At 57.5% G+C, this 20,774-nt stretch overlaps 1 protein-coding gene across 1 annotated transcript in view; it reads right to left on the bottom strand.

Moving 5' to 3' along the window:
* EBF4 (EBF family member 4) overlaps positions 1-19,586 on the bottom strand; it is a 60,508-nt gene extending 40,922 nt beyond the window's left edge. The window contains exons 1-8 of the mRNA XM_032592765.1: positions 19,505-19,586; positions 17,603-17,962; positions 16,897-17,131; positions 6,714-6,870; positions 6,428-6,491; positions 6,206-6,261; positions 4,523-4,596; positions 3,369-3,437 (exon numbers count right to left, since the gene is read on the bottom strand). Coding sequence (XP_032448656.1) covers positions 3,369-3,437; positions 4,523-4,596; positions 6,206-6,261; positions 6,428-6,491; positions 6,714-6,870; positions 16,897-17,131; positions 17,603-17,962; positions 19,505-19,586 — 1,097 coding nt within the window. The remainder of the gene's footprint in view (positions 1-3,368; positions 3,438-4,522; positions 4,597-6,205; positions 6,262-6,427; positions 6,492-6,713; positions 6,871-16,896; positions 17,132-17,602; positions 17,963-19,504) is intronic.
* Between the last annotated feature and the right edge of the window lie 1,188 nt (positions 19,587-20,774).

The raw sequence follows: 20,774 nt of genomic DNA, 5'->3' as shown, positions 1-20,774 counted from the left end.
CTCTTCAGCATATGAAGACGCTGTATTTTTTTCTTGACCTTTTCATTTCTCTGATTTCTTTATTTTAATTTTTAAGAAATGTTTATTTTGGGGCACATGGCTGGCTCCGTTGATTGCGCATCCGGCTTCGGCTCAGGTCTTGATCTCACAGGCGAGTTCGAGCCCCGCAACAGGCTCTGTGCTGACAGCTCAGAGACCTGAGCCTGCTTTGGATTCTGTGTCTCCCTCTCTCTCTCTGCCCGTCTCCTGCTCTCTCTCTCTCTCTCTCAAAAATAAACGTTAAAAAAAAGTATTTTATTTACTTACTTTGAGAGAGAGAGAGAGAAAGAGTGCAGGTATGCATATGTGAGAGCAGGGGAGGGGCAGAGACAGAGGAAGAGAGAGAATCCCAAGCAGTGAGATTCTGAGCAGGGAAGCCTGCCCCAGGCTTGATCCCACCAAACGCCAGATCATGACCTGAAATCAGCCAACAGTTGGTCACTTAGCCGACTGGGCCACCTAGGCGCCCTTCTGATCCCTTTAGGGCAAAACCAGAGTTCCTTTGTTCACTGCCTCTAGTCTCTCTTCTCCCGTTCTCAGACACCCTCCTAACAGACTTCTGCCCCTCCACTCTATTGGAATAGCTCTTGTTCAGGTCACCGATGTCCCCCTCATTGCTAAATGTAATGGTCAATTCTTAGTCTCCATGAGATCATGACCTAAGTGGAAATCAAGAGCTAGCTGCTGACTGAGCCACACAGGTGTCCCTGGAATGTTTTCTTATCCAGACTTCTAGGACATTCCACTCCTCCGACTTTCCTTGTACTGCCTTGGCTGCTGTTTTTCATTCTCCTTCGCTGGCTCTGCATCTCCATGACCTCTAAACACTGGATAGCCCAGATTCAGTTCTTGGACCTCTTCTATTTTCATTCAGCATCGATTCTCTTAACAACTTCATTCATTCATTCATTCATTCATTCAGATTTCTATCTGCAGCCTGGACCTTTCCCTTGAGATCCATCATCATGTTTTCAGCTGCTTATCAACCCCCCTGGACATTTAACAAACATCTTAACACCAAACTCCTGACCTCTCTCCTCCCAAACCCACTCGTCCTGAAATCTCTCCTCAGGAAATAGGAACTCTGTCCTTCCGGGCTGATCAGCTCAGAAATCTTGGATATGTCTTTAACTCCCCTCTCTCTGTGTCACTTTGTCTCTCTTCCCGTAACAGATCCTGTCAGCTCTGCCTATGAAATTTATCCAACCACTTCCTGCCTAACACCCTGTCTATAACAGCCTCCGCTTACTCTCACCTGGATAACTGTACTGGCTTCATAACTCAACTCCCTGCCTCCCCTGTTGCCTCCTACAGGTCATCTGCAACACACGAGTCAGAGCGATCTTGCTAAAATATAAATCAGGTCATCTCATTTCCCTCCCAAACCTCTCCTGCCTGCCCCCTATCCCCCGCCCATGGCTTCCATGCCATTCAGAATAAAAGCCAAAGTCCTTATAATGATCTATATGCAACCTACAAGGCCCTGTCTGCATGGTCTTGCCCGCCTCCTCCCCCACCCGCTGGTTCTCTGACACCACCTCCTCCCATGGTCCCTCTTCCTCCGGTCACCTGCGCTTTCTTGCTCCTCCTTAAATGCATCAGGTACGCTCCTGCCAAGAATATTCTTCCCCTGGATTCAAACACGGCTCACTCCCTTACTTCCTTCAGGCCTTGGCTCAAATGTCATCTTTTCAGCGAGGCTTTCCTTAAATACTCTAAAACTGCAATACCCCCTTCCTGTGCACTCTCTGATCTTTCGTGACGTTTGCTTTTTCTCCTTAGCCGTTACCACCATCTAAGATAATATCCATTTCACTCATACAGTTCGTGTCCACCTCCCCTGCTAGATCATAAGCCCATAAACACAAGCATTTTTGTCTGTTTCAGTCGCTGCTTAATCCACAGAATATGAAGAGACCCTGGCACAGAGTGAATATTAAAAAATGTATATTTGTTGAATGAATAAACAACATATTTAATTGGCCAGAGGGTGGGCAACAGTCGTTCTCAAATCTGCTGGTACGAATACCAACTGTGTAATCTCCACAGAAGGCAAATTGACAATAACTATTAAAATTACAAACGCAGGGGCGCCTGGGTGGCTCAGTCAGTTAAGCGTCTGACTTCAGCTCAGGTCATGATCTCATGGTTCATGAGTTCGAGCTCCGCATCGGGCTCTGTGCTGACAGCTCAGAGCCTGGGGCCTGCTTCAGATTCAGTGTCTCCTTCTCTCTCTGCCCCTCTTCTGCTCATGCTCTCTCTCTCAAAAATAAATAAACATTAAAAAAATTACAAATGCATATCTCCCCTGACCCAGAAGTGCTGCTTTTAAAGTATCCTTCATATAAATGCATGTATGTGCAAAGTGACACATGGAGAAAGTAAGCCACTGCAGAATATTTTATCCCCGAAAAGGAACGAAAACAGCCAAATTGTCCAGCAATGGCAGACTATAAGAAATTATAGCTTTTCCATCCCATGGAATAGTTTGCAGTAGCAAAAAAGAATAAAGAGACTTCTTGTGTCCTGATGGAACCTCCCGAATACACACGTTTTTTAGAGAAGAGAAAAGGAGCTGAAAAGTACAGTCGGTGTGCCATTATTTTTATAAACATAAAAGGAAAGGTACAAAAAGAATATGTATCTGCATTTTCTCATCTATGTGCAGACTATCTCAAGAAAGATGCCCAAGAAACTGCTAACAACAGTTGCTTGTTTGGAGAGCAATGGATGGGTGAGACGCAGAGGTGGGAACCTTCCCCCCCCCCCATAAACTCTTTTAAACCCGAATTTTTGCTCCTGTGAATGGTTATCTATTGAGAGGAGAATAAGGAGAATAATTCAAAAAGAAACGAAATAATTTTTAAAACATCATGGTGGCAGCATGCATCTTTACACGCATCACCTTGACAATCCTGTGACTGAAACCCACCAAGTATGTCCCCACTTTTCAAACGAAGGAAACGGGAGTTTAGAGACGTCAAGTCAAGCAGTGCAGGGGTAGAATGGGATGGGGGACTGGAACCCTGCTTACCCTGCCTTTCTCTTGCCAGCCCCTCAGTCCTTCCAGCCCATGTTCTGGGCTCTGGTTCACTTCCTTCGGCCCCCACCCCGGCTCCCCAGAGTGGTGCCCTTCCACAGGGACCACACTCCTAGGCCCAACCCCAGAAATCTACCACCGGGAGCTTCGCTCAGAGGCCAGGGGTGGCAGCTCCCTGGAGTCTGACAGTTCGTCTCTGCTTAGAGCCACCAACAGGAGGGTGGGTGTGCCACCATGCCCCGCGGCTGAACCCAGCCCGCCCTGGCCCCCCAGGGCCTCCAGCCTGTACCTGTCAATAATGACCGGGTCAGAGGGTGTCTCGTTCCGGTTGCCACAGCTCTTCCGGTCACAGCACCGGCTGGGGGAAGATGAGGAGAGAGGGAAGGAGGAAAGGGAGGGAAGGAGAAGGTGTGTGTGTGTGTGTGTGTGTGTGTGTGTGTGCGCACGCGCGCACGAGTTCGCACACATGCTTCAGGATGAGGATACTGATGTCCTGTCTCTGACTATGGAATCCCTGGTCCAGGGGACTCATTCCCAGGAGCCTGGGGGAGAAGGAAGGGTCTTCGTGGGGACCTGGAGAGCCCAGTCCTGAGTGCAAGGTTGGCTGGGGAACCCTTGTCCCAATGGCATGCTGCTCCTGGCGGATGCAGGAAAAGCAGGCTGCCGGCCACCTACAGGGTCTCTCTCTCTCTCTCCAGACACTTTTTATACACGTAGAAAAGAGCTCAAATTGGAAGCATGCAGCTCATAAATTTTCAAAAAGTGAACCCACCCATGCAACCAGCACCCAGACCAAATGTGACGATGTGATCAGAGCCCCAGAAACCCCCTCATGCCTCTTCCTTGTCACTACTCTTCCCAAAGGTAGCCAGTGTCCCAACCAGATTTTTGAATACTATTCTCTTCTCCATGCATGAAGAACTGCCTCTCAGGACCCTGTATGACTGGCATCTCCGGAGGAGACCTTGCCTAGAAATGCCAAGCTCTGGGGTAACAAGGGAAGGGGAGCCAAGAGCTGTGCACCCCCCCCGCCACCGCCCTGCCCCCCCTCCCCACCCCGCTGAGGGAGCACCCTGAGGTTCACCTAGGAAGCAGCAAAGTTTCCTCTCTCTAGCTCCTGAGCTAATCCGGGAGGCCCAACCCTGCTCCCCCCTCCCCCCAGCAAGCCTCCCCTGAGCTTTATTAGTTAAGCTTTCCAGTGGTGGCAGGAGGCCTCTCTTACAAAAACACTTGGCGAAGCCACATAAACAGGCCAGGCTAATGGGGCCTCAAGGACCCTCTCTTCAGCCAGCACTGTGCTCAAGGGCCTCCCTCCTCCCTCACCGCCTTCCCCCACCCGGCTTCCCTAGGGAGCTGCGAGGAGGAGGAGGGGGGTGACAGTGGTCAGGGGCAGGGCCTGGTGGGGACCGAGGGGCAAGGTGCAAGTGACCCAAACCTTCTCACCTGCACATGATCTCATGAGTGAGCAGCACTCGGCACATTTCGGGGTTCTTGTCCTGCCCCTCATAGATGATGGCCTGGGGGGAGAGGGGGAGCGCACAGTCTCGAGGGGAAGGAGGCTCCTCTCAAGTCCAAGTGGAGGGAAGAGATGAGCCCTGCCCCAGGGAAGATCATGCCCTCCAACTTGCTCTGGGCCTCTGGGGCGCCAAGAAGGCAAAGCAGGAGCTGGGATCTGGGCCAAATCAGGACCACCACAGTGGGGGGTGGGATGGGCTAGAGTGTCACGAGGTCGGTCTACAGATTCTGGTTGTCTGCAGGCCGCACTTTCCAGAGCCAGCTCTGTTTGAGGCCGGGGATGTCCCCAGACCACAAGGACCAAGGTCAAGTTATTGGTGGGGTAGACACACTCTTTCCTCCACTGTTTCCATGCCCCTAGTGGACCTCTGCCTCCTGCTCAGAGGCACTGTCGTTCTGGGCTCTCCGTATCGTGTCCTTAGCCCAGGCCCCCGTGTCCCCCTTGCACTGTTCTATCAGCCTCCCCATGGGTCCCTTAGCATCTGCTCTGCCCCGAAGCAGGGAGTGCGAGCTTCATAAACCGCAGCTCTGGTTTCCCACTTTCTAACCCTCTGTGCCTCCCGGCCAGCCCTCACTTGTGGGGTCCCTGTCTCTCTGGACCTCCTCCAACCCCTTCCACATTTGTCCCTTGCACGGTCCCATTTGCCACACTGCCTGGTCTGCCTCCCACACCGTGGTGACCGCAGGCTTTCTAGAAATAAACCACTTCTTCCTCTGCCCGGGGATTGGGTGGAGGCTACTTGAAGACTGTGGGAAAGCCTGTCTCCACCTTGCATTCCAGGCCACTGACTGGCCCATTTGTGACACAACCCTGCTCCTTACCAGCACTCACAACTTCTCTGAAGAAGCCCTGAGTCTTGGGGCCCTGCCTTTGGCAGGATCCACAGGGATTTACTCAGATTTCAATTTCCCCAAGCTCCTTATGCTAGCCTCTGAGCCTCCTGTGACCTTCCACGGCAGCAAGGCACTAAGGATCTGCAGTAGAAGCTCTGGGGTCCCACCTGGTCCCCTTTCCTGGACCAGTGCTCCCATCCCCCAGCTGTGGTTAGTGTAGGCTGCTAAGGGCTTTCTCTTGAGAGTTGCCCTCAGCACATAGGAGCTGCCTAGCCTGGAAATGTCTCAAAAGTTACACTCTCCCCTCGGGAGTGGTCCGCAGCCAACGACTGACTGATACAGGGTACAGAATCCTGGCCTCCTTGCCTCAAGGGGGCGCAACTCGGGTGCCATTCCGTCTCTAGAGCTCCCTGCGGATCGGGCTGAGGCTAGACTCCAGCTGGGACCACGTCCTTGCTGAGCCCCGCTCAGCCTACTCTGTCCTGCTTCCTTCTCTCCCCTTCTCCTGAGTGCTTCTCCACTGCTCCCCAATAAAGCCCATGCACCTGAATGCCCCTCTAGGCTGGGCTTCTAGGGGAGGCAACCTAAGAGCCTTTGTACAAATATTACCTTCTTCCAGATTGCAGGGCAAGGCCATGCACACCGTCCTGCCTTGTGGGTGCTGGACCAGTGGGGAGGAGCAGCATGGGGGAGGCGGGGGCAGGGATGAGGATTCACACTCAAATGGGGTCCGAGAGGAGGGCGGGATGGGCCTGAGCATCCCCTGGGCTGGCTCACCTGCTTGGACATGGAGTCAATGAGGCGCACATAGAGGTCCTGCTCCGTCCGAAGTCCTAAGGGTGGGGAGGTGGAGAGGGCTTGCTGGGGCCTCCGATGACGCCACACCCTCCCCGCCTGGAGCCAGGCCCTCCTCCGCCGGAGCCGGAGGAATGGGGCCTTCTACGTCACACAAGTCACACAAGGTTCGGGGATCCTAGACCTCCTCTGGGCGTCACTCACCATTGTTATACACCAATCGGAGGCGGTAATGGATCCCGTTGTTTGTCTTTTCAGCCCCAGGTTCCTGCAGGGACAAGATGGGGAGGATGCTTAGTGTTCACGTGGATCCTCCAGCCTCCCCTCAACCCCCCCCCCCACCTCATCCCACTCCCTCTCCCTCCCTTCCATCCATTCCACCCCCCTCTCTGCCCGCCCCTTCACGGGCTATCCATTCAACTGCCCAGTGGGAGGGGGTTCCGGGAAGCCCTCCCTCCCCACCCCATGCTCTGGCCCACGAGCCTCTCACACGGTCCTTTTCCACGAAATCGATGAAGGCTGTGCGCTCCACCTCCACGGGCTGCCCCTGCCGGTCATACATAGCCAGCACGAAGTGGAAGAAGTTGGATTTCCTGAGGTTGGAGGGGGGCTGCTTCTCAAAATGTGCGCGTGCCAGGCCCACGCCACTGCGAGGAGGAAAGGAGCTGGAAAACCACCGGAAGTGCCCTCCGGAGAGAAAGACCCCATCGCCTCCGACCAGGAAGGTGAGCTGGTCAGGACATGGGTCTGACATGGCAAGAGTCTGGGCAAGAAATTAGATTGGATGGGCCCATTCCATCCTTGCCTTTGCCAGAGATCTCAGTTCTAGACAGGGCTCCCCAGATGGCGGTCACCCTACCCTGCTCTGCTGGCGACAAGTGTCACAGCAGGCAGCAGTGGAGGCAGGTTTTCCCCTGGGCCCCACATTTTGAAAGGCTGATCTCTAAAACCACATATATGAGCGGCCAATCTAACTGACCAGAGGCACCTGTGACTGCCCTTTAGCGCATCAGGGGGCAGCTAGGAGGTTCTGGAACAAACAACCCACTGTACCCCAGCCCGTGACATTAAACTGGTGCAGGACCACTAATCTGCCCAGCCCACAACCCGGGCTATGTCTGAAGGCAGGGGGTGTCCTCCGTAGGTATATAGGGACCTGCCTTCACACTTTGGGAAAGATACACGCTGGTTCCCTTGGGCAGAAGGACCTTCTGGTCTAGCCTTGCCCAGACTTTCTCCTGGCTCATCAGAAACGATTCCTAGAAGCAAGGCCTGGGTGAGAGCAGAGGGAAAACAAAGGCCCTATTCATCAAGTATTTCCTCAGCCTCAACGACGTACCAAGCACTGGACACATGGCACTGAGTGGGGCCAGAATTAAATGCCTGGAAGGGAGGGAAGACAGATACAGAGAGCTATAGCACAAGGCACAGTGGTGGGTACTCCCCAAAAGATGTTACTACGCAAAAAATCTATAGAGGCAAATCACTTCTGTCTGTGAAAGGTGAGGGAAAGCCTTCACAGAGACGGTGGCTGTTCCCCTGGTTCTTGAGGAGTGACTAGGAGCGCGACAGTTGCAGCAGGCCAAGGGGCAGAACAAACAGCATGAGAAATGGTTGTAGGTGTGAGGGTTGGTGTCACTGGACCAGATTTTAGATTTTAGATTTCTAGATTTTTTTTTTAACGCTTATTTATTTTTGAGACAGAGCATGAATGGGGGAGGGTCAGAGAGAGAGAGGGAGACACAGAATCTGAAACAGGCTCCAGGCTCTGAGCTGTCAGCACAGGGCCCGACGCGGGGCTCGAACTCACGGACCGCGAGATGGTGACCTGAGCCGAAGTTGGATGCTTAACCGACCGAGCCACCCAGGCTCCCCTAGATTTCTAGATTTTAGAAAGTGAAGTGAAGAGAAGAAAAGTTGCATTGGTAGTGCCAGACTGCGGAGACACAAAAACCAGGCCATGGAGTTTAGACTTTCTCCTCCGGGCCACTCTTAAAAAGAGTGTTCCTTGGGTCTCTCGTAGCTTCAGATCCTCCTTCTACAAAAGGTGGCTGTGGTCACAGTCACCGGGAAATGAGGCTTCGTGGCGTGCACAAGTGTATGTGGGGGGCCCTGGGACACCCTCCAGGAATGGACCTTACTTGACTTGGCTCAGGCTGGAGTTCCCGCGTGTGGTAGCCAAGATGGTGCCCCATGATCCCCTCCTCCTGGCCTTCGCGCCCTTGTGTAGTCCCCTCCCAGACTGTATCGGGGTTGGTCTGTGTGGCCAATAGAACTCAGCACAAATGAGAGCATATGATTTCCAAGGTTAGGTCATAAAAGACACGGTGGCTTCTGCCTTGTTCTGTTGGATCAGCCACCCAGGGCAAAGCTGGCTGCCATCTTGTGAGGATACTCAAGCAGCCATGTGGAAGGTCTACATGGAGAAGACCCAAGGTCTTCTCCCAGCCCTCAGCTTTCCAGCAGCGTGAATGAGCCACACTGGAAGAAGATCTACCAGCCCCAGCAAAGCCTTCAGATGACTGCAGCCTCATAAGAAGCCCTGAGCTGCCCCCTGATTTCTGACTCTGAGAAACTGTGAGATAATGGATGTTGAGGGATGTAGTTTGATAAATACAAGGAAAGGCCACCAGAAGGTTCTGAAGCCAAGCAGGGCTTAGAAGATGAGGCCTGTGGGGAGGGTGCATTGGGGTGGGAAAGAGAAGCTGCCCCAGGGATGCGGATAGGATGAGGGTGATGGTGCTGGGATATTCATGCAAAACCATAGTATCTGGGCTATCCTGGCTTGAGAGCCTTGTTATGTTTTTACTCATATATATTCAGGATTTTTTAAAATGTTTATTTATTTTGAGAGAGAGCGAGGGCACTATGCACACAAGCACACGCAAGGTGGGGAGGGGTGGGGCAGAGACGGAGGGAGAGAAAGAGTCCCAAGCAGGCTCTGTGCTGTCAGTGCAAAGCCTTATGTGGGGCTCGAGCCCAGATCCCACGAACCATGAGACCATGACCTGAACCGAAATCAAGAGTCGGACGCTTAACCCACTGAGGCACCGAGGCGCCTCTCCTTCTACATATTATAGTAAATACAATGAAAGGACCAGTGTTCCACCTCCTCAAGCCTACTTGAGAGCTTCACCGTTCCATGTGAAATGCTGATTTCAGAGGCAGAAATGATGGTCTTCTTTCTCTCTGATCAAGGAGTTGGAGGAGGGCCACCCACACCTTCTCTTCCTCACCAACCACTTGTCCCTTTCTGCAGGGATGTTCCCCCTCCAGCTTCCCATTTCCTCAGCCTTCTCCTCCCCTCCCTTTCAGGCTGCCGGTCCTTTCGAGTCCTGGCCTTGACCCTCCTGCTTCCCATTTGCCAGAAGCAGGGATGCCCGAAGAGCTTTGATCACAGCAGGTCCTTGATTACTGTTGATGCATATGCTAATGAGGCAGCAACCCTGACCCCAGGACCAGTTTAGGGGTGGTGGGAGGAGGTGCTCCCAGGGTCAGGTTCCAGGACCACCTGAGGGGAGAAAAGGCAGAAGGGTGGGCTTGTGGAGCCCTCCCCGATCACTGTGCCCTTTATTCCGTCAGCTAGCCTAGGGAAGGTGTCTAGAAGGCTCTCAGGCAGCAGGGATGGAAGGTCCAAGGAGAGGGGCCTTAACAGACAAGGGGTGGATGCCGAGCAATAACGCAATCCCCTAGACCACTCAGTGTACCCTTTCTTCACAGACACCCCTGCACTTCCAGGCCAAGAGTAAATCAATGATGTTGGCATGCGTCTCTCTCATCCATCCCTCTTGGCAAATGTCAGTCAGTCCCGGGTCCTGGCTGCCTGCCAGCTCCTGCCAGGCTTCTAAGGACCAGACCTAGGAAGTCTGGCCCAAGTCCCAAGCCAAACTCCCTTCATGGGGCTGCCCTCCATCCAAGAGGGGATTCCTGGGGACAGAGGTCAGGAAACCCAGGGAGAGAGAAGAGAGCAGGTCCTTCTGCCCCCTGCCTGGGGCCTGCGTACCAGCACCCAGTGCTGCCAGCCGGGGGACACGGAGCAGCTGCACTGCTTCACGCACCTGTGCCCTACCCCAAAGTGGGGTCAGGTTCGGTTCCATTCCTGGGGCAGCCCAGCATCATCGTCCCTTCCCCACCTTGCTTAGCGGGTCTGAGGCACCCGCCTCTTCCCCGGCTCACAGACATCCAGGCAACACAGTGGGACAGGTGGCTAGTTTACAGCTCCCGACAGGATTACTATCAGGTGAACAAGGACAGAACAATATGAGGAACAGCTCCAGCCCCCTGCAGACCCGGAGAGGACCGCAGAGTGGGTGAGACCCCTGCTGGGCACACCCAGGGCTCGCTCTTGGTCTGTGAGTGTCTGCAGTTCACCCTGCTCATACTCTGGCTGGACATGTGAGAGGGTCAAGGTGAAATAGAATAAGTTTTACTTTAAAGGCATTCCAGTATTTCCTATGAGCAAGAGACAGAGAATGACATAAGGGTCAGCACATGAGCAAGAACGTGAGGTAGGTCTGGACTATCCTTCCTTCTCCTTCCTGGCTCCCCCCCCACCACCACACCCTGCACCCCCAACATGCAGGAGGTGACCAATCAACATCCCGAAGTGGGAGTGCAAGCCCCAAAGGGAGAGGGGTGGGAGGGGTAAGGAGAGACTTTTGCTCTTGTAATGAGGAAACAAACCAAGATGAAAGAACACAAAGGAAGAAAAGAGAGATTGGCTCAAACTCAGAAAACAGACATGGGGGGCAGGGGTGCAGAGAGGTCTGAGAGCCCCTGCTGGGTGCAGGTGGGCTACCGGTGGGAGGTGGGGCCACTGTCCGCTCTCTTACTGGCTTAGAGACAGACGGATGTGGATGAAGGCCAATGTCTCTGATTCTGTGGTCTCCAAGATGGGGTTGCCCAAGACCGCCACCGGGATGTGGGGAGAAACTACAGGCATGTCTCTGGCTATGAATCCTTTATCTACAAGAAAGAAGGGCAGCAGGAGTAGAGTCCCTGAAGTCTGGAGAGGCAAGGCTTCAAAGGCAAACAGTGATTCCAGGAAACACTTGGCCAGGCTGGGGAATGAGACAGGGAAAGGCACTCCCTAAAGGGTGCCTTATCAACAAGTTACTGCCCTGGGCAACCGCAGCTCAGGCGGCTGGGAGCTCTGGAAACAGTCTAGAACAGGTGCTGCAGAGTTATCTGCCGGAGGGCTGGAGGAAGGAGCTGGGGTAGTCATCCACCAACTTCAGCCATTGGCTGAGGGCTCCCGGGGCAGCGTTTCTAAGGTACTTTGCGGCCTGGTGCGCAAGCGGGCAGAGCGGGCCCTGGGAGCCTGCGGAGGTTCCGGGAGGCAGATGCCGGCAGGGGAAGCAGACCCTTTACCAAGGGTCCAGAGGGGATTTGGGTGGGGTACCAACTACCAGCCATCGGGAGGCCCTCGGTGTGTTGGAAGCCAGTAAAATTACAGCCCAAGGGACTGAGTGCAACTTGGCGGATAAGCCTAAAAACTGGCTCACCTGGTGCATGTGTTGCCGGAGCCTAGAATTCAGAGACATTTCGTTCACTTAGCATCGTTAGTGCACAGAGCACACCGCATGGGCGCCTTTTTCAGATAAACGCAGCTGAGTGACGAAAACAGCCACGTCGATCACTTTTGTGAGGCTCCAGAAAGAATTCCCCATCTCCTGGCTTGCTTCAAAAGACTGTTCTCGACAAAATGTTCAGAACAGTTTCCTGTCGACTCTGGAGTGGGCTGAGGTGGCGGGGCATTTGCTCTTGTACTCAAGACCCCGGATGTGGGGGGACAAAGGGCTCGTTTTCAAAATCCCGCCAGGGCCCACTTTGCCCCCTTGCCAGCTTCGGTTCTGGAAACAGCCCAGAAGTTAAAGGCGGCTGGGACAGAAGAGCTCTGGTTGGTGCGGCTCCTTTAGGGTCTGAGGACACCTGCTTTGTAGCAGGCAGGGATGCGTGTGGGCTTCCTGAGCACTGTGCAGGAAATCCAGGTTCAAGCTGACCCCGAGGACAACCCGACCCTCACAGCCGGGGCCATTCAGGTGGCCTGTGCTTTAAAGCACGTGGGGGATGCGTGCGGGGACATGCTGGGGCTGCAGAGTGTCCGGCTGCCGTTGCTGGGGCCACAGCAGCCCCCTGGAGATGCTCCTTGGCCAGGCTGAGCGGGGTGCACCCTTCTCCAGGCAGCTGCTGGACCCCGCGACAGCTTTCCAGGGCAGAGAGCATCTCACAGTCTCAGCTGTCTCCTCGGGAGGTCACCTGGGGCTCCTTACGTCCTTGACTACACGCTTATAATAAACACGAGCAATCTAAAACAAGCCTCCCAAACCCTCAGAGGACGAGGGGCCGAGGCTGGAGTTTGGCGTCCCCCCAGAGACACCTCCTCCCGCCTCCCCCCCACTCGTGCCCGCCTGGACAGGCCGAAGTTCTGAGCAATGTCTTGGCTTGGGCCTGATCCACCTTGGAATCTGGGGAGCTGGGGACAAGCCCCGAAGGCATCTGTAATGGCGGGGGGGGGGCTTTTAACCTGCCCTCCCTCAGGAGGTGTGGAACAAAAAGCATGTCTCCTGTATCTCATCCTTTTGCCTCCCCTTTCCCTAAAGTCTCTGCTAATCGCAGTTCTTCTTTTCCCCATCCTGGCACCGCCGCATGGGTCTCTCCTTTCTCTGCGTCCTCTCTTCCTCCAAGTGTCCCGCTGGCCCTGCTCCCTGCAAGCCCCCACCTCCCCGGGGCCCCTTGGGACTGCTGATAACCATCACGCTGGGGCCGGCACAGGATCTGTTGGCTGCGCCCTGCCCGGCCCACCATGCCCAGAGCCCAGATGTGCCACCAAACAGGAAGATAAAAGCGGCAGCTCACGGGGGCGCACACACCTGGACGGTGTGGGCACGGGGAGGACCCCGAGGCTCTGAACCGTGTCCAGAGGGGTCTGCGGGAGCGGAGGCTTTGGGGCTGCTTCGTATCCCCTGCTCCCACTGCCCCATTCCACTGCTTCATATCCCCATTCCCACTGCGGCATCGGCTGGGCTCACCTGCCATGGGAAGATGTCTCAACCACCGGGGGACCCCAGTGAGGGGGTGGGAGGGAAGGGGGTCTCACTGGCCAGCTCTCCCACCCTTCCTCTTGCCCACCCTTCCAGCTGTAGGGCTGCCCACCCTGCTTCTCCCTGCCCACTCCCTCGCCACCCACCCACAGGCCTGCCTGCCAGGTCCCAGGCTGAGGAGCGGCTATTAATTATTAAAGCAAACAAAAGCATTTCCTAGCAGGGAGGCCAGCCTGCAGCTGCTTACAGGAAAGGCAGCCCCAGCTGGCTTCCCTCTCAGGGCCTGCCTGTGTGCTGGGACCAGCTCAAGGCGGAGGGCGGGTTTGGGTCTCGCAGGGGTCTCCCTGGGCTGCCGCCGGGGCCGCGCACCTCAGCAAGAGGACGTGGTCTGCAGGGTCATCCGGGGCACACGGGCTGGGGCTGGGGCTGGGACCTGCGGCTTGGAGATGAAGTCAGAGCGCTGGCCAGGGATCCTTGCGCAGAGCTCCCCACTGAGAAGTTCTGCCAGCCCTCTGCACCCGACTTCCTTTCCCTCCCCTGTTGCCTCTCCAGGGCAAGGGCACGGAGCCCCTCTTTTCTCCCTATCCCTCTTCTGCTCAGGACTTCCTTCCTCTTGGCAGAGAGCCTCCCTTACCCATCTGGGCAGGTTCTGGGCCTTCTCCACCCCTCCCTTCTGTACAATTTGGCCGTCCCAGTACCCGGTTCCTGGAGTCAGGTGGATCTTGGAGTCCACAGACGTGGAGAGGGGAGCCCAGCAGAAAGGGATTTGGGAACTTTCTAACATCCACTCCTGTGTCCTTCAGCAGATCCTCGTTGGCCCCCCTGCTGACTGCTCTAGCCTGTCCTGGTGCTGAGGACACCAGGATGAACAAGCCACTATCCTGGCCCTAAAGGAAGGCACAGGCTGGAGGGGCACAGGCTGACTGATACTGCGGCCAGTATCCTTAGGCAGCACTAAGAACTGAGGTCTGGGTGGGAGGGCGCAAATGGAGGAGGTGCTGGGGTGAGGGGTGGTCCCCGAGACCATAAGACTTTATTCAGTGGGTTTTGTGCATGCCGGGGCCAGGGGAACTGTTTCAAGAGGCGTTGTTAGATGCCATGTATCAGGTCAAGGGCTCCAAGGGAGTTTGGGGCCAGACGGAGATGAGCCTTGAGTGCTGAATACCTGGGAGGAAGTAGGGGTGACTGAAGGTTTTAACTGGAGAGGAACAGAGTGGAGAAAAGTTCTTTGGAAATATTGCTCTGGTCCCCCCAGGGCATGGTAGATGATTTGGGGGGGGCGGTGAGAGACTGGGCCTGGAGCAGTGGGCTAGGAGGCTGAGGTGGGGGGGGAGGGAGGTTAACCTTCAAACCTGGGAGGAAAGACGTGGAGGGCAAGGGAGTGCTACTGTTAAAAGTTGACCTCTGACTGTGAGGAAACGTCTAGAAGCCTTGACAATCAGGGGGCTGTGGGGCAAAGGCATCAAGGACACTGTCAGATCCCAAGCAGCCTTGGGGAAGAGTGCTCCTGGGCAAGTTTCCCAGAGGTGCGATGGGGCGGAGCTGGGCAGAGGTTGAAGAGGCAGGGGCAGAGAAAGGAAGGTTGGTTGTTGCTGTTTCAGGAGGGAAAGACCAGAGCAGAGGACTGACTGGGGACCAAGACACAAACTGGAGAGACGACGGGCCGCTGTTAGAAGAATGAGGAGAAAGGTTCAGCGTGCTCCCCTGTGGAAGGAGGGGGCCCAGAGTCCCCCAAATGGGGGCAGGGCCTCCCAGTCTGTGCCCCGAGGCCCAGAAGTCTCTGGACTTGCAGAGAAGGAGCCCAGGCCTGAAGAAATGCCCCCTCGCCAAACTGGGGAAGCCTACTGAGTCCCAGCAATGTGGCCCTGGGGACTCAGACTGGACACCTCAGTGCCACTCAAGAATGCCCGCGTGCAGATGACACCCCTGCTGGTCAGATCCCCTGGCAAAGGGCCTCATCCCTGCACTTCTGTAACTACACAGGCTACAAGTGCACTGCCTCCTTGTGCATCTGCTTCCCCCTCATCAAATCTGCTGGCTCGAGACAGATGCAGAGGATCAGGTGGGAGAGAAATAAGGGACTTACACCCCCAAGGCCCCACTGGACCTCTTCACCCACTCTTACAAGGAGCTCTCACCGCAGCCGATGGTGGAGAAAAAGAGGGAGCCCCCATTAAGAAACTGACCCCCTCAAATTAAATAAAAACCAGAACCAACAGAAAAACAGGCAGGATACAGAATTGTATACACAGCCCGGGGGGGGGGGGGGGGGAGGGATGTGAATGGGAAAAAAGATGGGAAGGAAATACACTAAAACGTTAACGGTCATTGTATTAGAAAAGGTGGGTTTTGGTTTGCTACTTACCCATTTTTCTGAAATATAGTTATATCATGAGGAAAGCTATGTAAATTAGTTCATCGGCAAGACCCTCTCCTCTGAAGAGATGAGTTCCAGAGAGAGCCGCCCCCCCCCCACCACCCAGCACTCCCTCCGACAATCAAGAAAGGACAGGGGTGCAGAAACACAGGGTTCAGTTCACACATGAAACAGGTGTGTGTCTGTAAGGGCTGAGGTTCGGGTTGGTGTCCCCTGAACAGGCTTGGGATGTGAATGTTGGGGCAGGGTGCCAGACCTGCTCTGCCCTGGCACCCCCTCCCCCCCATCAGAATCCCCTCAGGCTGCTGGACAAGTAGCTGTTCAAGACCCCTGGGAAGCCCAACTCCAAGTGCCCTGGGGGTGTGCAGAGGCAGCACCTCCCTAGTCCCAACCACTGAGAACTCCCGCCAGGAGAGCTAACATCCCCCTCCCAGCCCCAACACACACGCACCGCCCACAAGCAGGGGCACAACAAGTCCGCGGTCCAGGTGTTACGAGGAACAGGGCAACAAACCTTTTAAACTTCCTTCCCAAATCCAGGAGTCTATTCCCCACCCAGGCCCCCTGCCCATACTCCTGCAAAGGCGTCAGAGGAGATGGGCATGGGTGCTGGGTTCCCAGGGACCCTCTGCCTCCCCAGGACCACCAGGAAACCACTTTGAGGAGAGGCGGGACCTGAGCGCCCTGCCCCAGCCCCAGCCCCAATCATTTAAGCCAAGTCGACTGCCCACCTCGCTTCTTCCCTACTCTTCAGCCCCCAGCCGCTTCTCTGGCTCTGGCACACCCCCCTCCTTCAACTCTGAGGGGCGTGGGAAAGCAGAAAGGGGGCTGGGTTTTGTGCCTTTCCTGGCAGAGAGCCGCGGAATTGGACACGGAGAGGCAGTGGGACTGCCCACGAAGGAGGGGTTGGCTGTTCCTTGACGGCCGGTGGCTGTGGGGCATGGCTCAGGGACAGCAGGCAGCGGGGATACCTTCTACTCTAGAGCCGTGGACCGCCCGGCCCCGGAGCGACAGTCAGAAACCAGAAATCAGAGCCGGGACCGCGGCAGAGGTGGCAGAAGCCCCGCCCCGGCCCGCCCCACAGCCTCAGGAGGAAGCAGAGGCACTCGGGGCAGGGTGGGCAGGAGAGCTTGCCGGCACTGTCCAGAGTTGGGGGCTCCCCCCCACCCCTCGCCCCAGCAGCTCAGCAGGCTGAGCGAAGGCGGCGCGGAGCACTCCAGCCCGAGCGCACTGGGTCGCGTCCGAGCGCTTACCTCTGCGCCGCGGTGCTGGCGTCCAGGATGCCCGCGCCCTGCATCCAGGAGCGCACCGAGCCCAGGCCGGCGGGCAGCAGCGGCTCCTCCTTCAGGTTCAGCCCGCCGCGGGGCAGAGTGTCCTGCGCGGGGAAACATAAGGGCGCGCAGTCGGTGGGCGCCCCCGCCGCCGGGAATGCGGTCCCGCCGCGGCTGCGGGCGTCTCGGCTCGGCCCGACCCGACGGCACCGGGCGCCTCCGGGAGCTCAGCGCAGCGCCCAGTCCCCGCGTCTCAGTGCGCGCTCGCCTCTCGGGCGCTCCCTCGGAGAAAGCGGGTCCGCGAGCGCCGGTCGCTGTCCCCTCCCCTCCCGGGGCGCGGGGCGGGGAGATGGAGGGATTCCCCCGCGGCCTGAGCGCCGGCGGGCGGACTGCGAGCGAAGGCGGGGAGGGCGGGGAGCGGAGCCGGCACCCGGTCCGCGCGGAGGGCGCCCCAGAGGCGCGCTCTGGCGGCTGCCCAGGGCCGCGGGTCCGTCGGAGGGGGGGGGGGGGGCGAGCGCCCCGGGAGCTGCCTCCGGCGAGGGCGGGGGGCGCGGGGCCGCCCGCCCTTTCCCCCTCACCGCCCCACCTCCCGCCCGCCCGCGGCGCCGGCGCGGGGCGCTGATTACCATCCGGGAGGCGGAGGCTGCTGGCGCGGAGCTCGGCGGCGGCGGCGGCGGCGGCGGCCGACAGCGGCGGCAGCGGCGGCAGGAGAGCAGCAGCAGCCGCGCGTCCGGGGAAAGGCAGGGGCAAGCGCCAGGGCCAGCAGACGCCGCCGCCGCCGCCGCCGCCGGCTCCGCGGTGCCCCGGGCCCGGCCCTGCCGCAGCCCGGCGGCAGCATGGAGCAGCAGCAGCAGCAGCCCGGCCGACTCCCCCCGGGGCCCGGTTCCCGCGCCCCCCGCCGCGGCCGCCGCCGGCCGCCGCTCCCCGGGGCCTGGCCGCGGGCCCGGCCATCCCGCCGCCGCCGCCGCCGCCGCCGCCCCGGGGGAGCGGGAGTCGAAGGGAGGGAGCGCGGGCGGGAGGAGGGATGGCGGGAGCGGGGGCCCAGGGACTGGGGGCCGGGGGAGGCGGGGGCGGGGCGGCGCGGCGGCCGAGGGGCGGCCGGGGACGTGACATCATCGGGGGAGGAGCGGCTGGGCCCGGGCCGCCGCGGTGGGGCGGATCCTGGCGAGTCGGTCGCCGGGGCTGGGGGCTGCGGCCTGGCCGAGGCCGCGGGGAGGAACGCGGGGGACGGGCGGGCCCCGGGAGGCCCGGGCTGGGGGGCAGACGGGGCTGCGACGCGAGGGAGCCAGGCCAAAGCCAGGGGAGCGCGCCACGCCGCCCTCAGAAACCTCCGCCGCCTCGGGGTCGCCGCGGGACAGAGCTCGGGCTTCTGGCCTCACCTCCCTCCCCGAGTACCCGCCGTATTCCCCGCGCTGACACCCTGTTCCTGCATTTGCTGCTCCTTCCGACGCCTCCAAGCTTTTACTCTTGTTCTTTGCTCACCCTGCTGTCCTCCTTGTATTTCCCCCTGGTGAACCTGACCTCGGTGTGACCTCAGCCTAGGACTCAAAGCTCCCTCTCTCTCTTAGGCTGGGCCCCAGACAGCCGAGCGAGCGGCGTCCCTGCGCACCCCATCCCTAGGCCCCTTCCCCGGGTTGCCTAAACCTACAGCATGTTCGTTGGCGGACAGTGCCTTTCTGAAACCTCTTGATTTCTGATTGCCAGTGAGACACTGGGGACTCAGAGTTAGGACTCAGAGCCCAACGCACCTCCTCTTTCTCCCCAGCGTCTTCCTTCGCGGGTTTCATTACTTTTTTCTTTCTTTGTTTTTTTTAGTTTCTGGCACAAAAATCAACTCACCCTTGTTCCCAGGAGCAGAGCCATTTCTGCCCCTCTCCTCACACTCTGGCCTGGTGTATGCTGGCTAAGCTTTGAACAAGCCCAGAAGGAGTACAGTACTGCCCTGCAGGGCGGCATGGGGGTGTCCTGCTCTGCCTGCGACTTGCCCTTTCAGCCCCCCCCCACCCCGCGGAATACCACTTTCCGGCCCCAGCTGACTCCCATCCTGTTGGGGGACCTCCAAGTGTGCAGTTGGGGAGCCATCCACATCGACCTAGATGAGGGGTCCCAGGGGACACTGCTGGGCCTCCTATCACCCCGGAGGCTCCCCTACCTTCTCTCTTGATTTCTCGCCTCTTCTCCATGTCTCCCTCCCCATCACCTGCAGGACCTGTGGCTCCCACCCGGACTTCTCCAGGTGTCAGCTTTTAACCGCCCGGTGAGATTATCAAAGGTAGGTCTCTCCCTAGGGTGAATCTTCTGCCAGTCTCTTTCCTGACTCTAAATCCTTCCTCCTCCCAGCGTGGGCCCTGGACCACCAGCATCAGCACTACCTGGAGCTTGTTAGAAAGGCAGAATCTTAGGCGCTTCCCCGGGTCCGCTGAATCAGAACCTACAGTTTTACAAGAGCCCAGGGGACGTATGCACCCATCACGGTTGGGAAAGCGTTTGCTTTAGAGAAACCCTCACAGCTTTTCTGCACTTGCTTCGCGCCTCTCTGTGGACCTTCAAACCTACCTCTGGCTCTCTACATTTCCAGCAGACAGCCTACCTCTTACTTTCACGGAGAGGATCTGGGGAATGGCGGCCGGATCCTGCCTGTCTCCTCTCAGCCGTTCGTGGTTTTCATCCATTCTCAGTCTTATCGCCCATTCTGTTCTCTCCTTGCACCCCTGAAAAACATGCGGACCCAGGGACCCCTTTACTAAGTCCCATCTTCTCTACCTCCTGATGCTGCCCCATCTGGTCGTCCTTCTTTCCTCTGCTCAGACCTCCGCATTCTTAAAGGAACCCTCCCCTTGTCCCCGCCTCTCCCGCCAACATGTGCCCCTCCTGTGTCTGAGAGTCCTGGGAGCACTCCACCAAGGATGCCTCCCCAGCCCCCAGCAAGCCACTCCTAAACCCTGGCGGTCTGGCTCCCTTCCAGCTCTGCCGCTGTTTGCTCTTTTCTCAGTCCTCAGGCCCTCTGACTCCCTGCGGCACTGGGCTCTCCAGCCTCCCCCCTCCCTCCCAGGGAAGCCATCCAGATGGTCAGACCACTCTGCCTCTCTTGACCCCGTGAGTGCCCCGGGTTGCTGTGCCTTGCTGCCTTCTCCCTCCTCCCTCCAGAGAGCCGGTGATCTTCCACAGCCTCAGAGGCTGTCTTTGGGGACGTGATCTCCTAGTGTGGGCCTCCATCCTGCTTCCGCCAGTCCTGAATATCAGCTGGTGAGGACAGAGGCGGCCTTGACTCCCTGGGGAGGAGGGGAGCACCTGCCTCCATGGAGGGTCCCTAACGCAATAGCTCTGTCCTTGGGCCTGGGATGTGGCTGCTTCGTCTCCACAAACCAGCTCCTCCTCCTGCCCCCCCCCCCCCACCCCTCTTGTCTGTCCACGGCACCTCCTCCTGATGCCCATCAGGCTTGGAGCCCAGGGGTTCATCTCGGATACTTTCCTCACCCTGACCACAGCCAACTCTTTGTCAGATTGTAAGGATTCCCCCTCGGGGTCCTCTTCCCTGCCCCAGTGCCCACAGTGAGTATCTTTAACAATGAAACTTATTTGTCCTCTACCGGACTCCACTCTGGCTTGGAGGAGAACTCCACCCTTGTCTGATGCTGGCCTTCGTAGCTATCTCCCTGCCCCCAGCTGCCCAGCCCAGTCACCCCCCATTCTCCTGCCACCACTTGCTTAGAAACTTCCAGATGTTCATGGCTCCCTGAGTAGACATTTAGGGACTTAGTTTAGGGACATTCTGAGCCCTTTGATGCCTGATCTGGATGTCCCTTGCCACTCTTCCCTCCATTCCCTTTCTGTGCTAGTCCCTTGCTTACCTGACACCA

Source organism: Lynx canadensis, chromosome A3 (genome assembly GCF_007474595.2).
Source record: "Lynx canadensis isolate LIC74 chromosome A3, mLynCan4.pri.v2, whole genome shotgun sequence".
Taxonomy (NCBI): Eukaryota; Metazoa; Chordata; class Mammalia; order Carnivora; family Felidae; genus Lynx; species Lynx canadensis.
The sequence above is the reverse complement of the archived record's forward strand: the minus strand, read 5'-3'. Positions and strand labels throughout refer to the sequence as shown.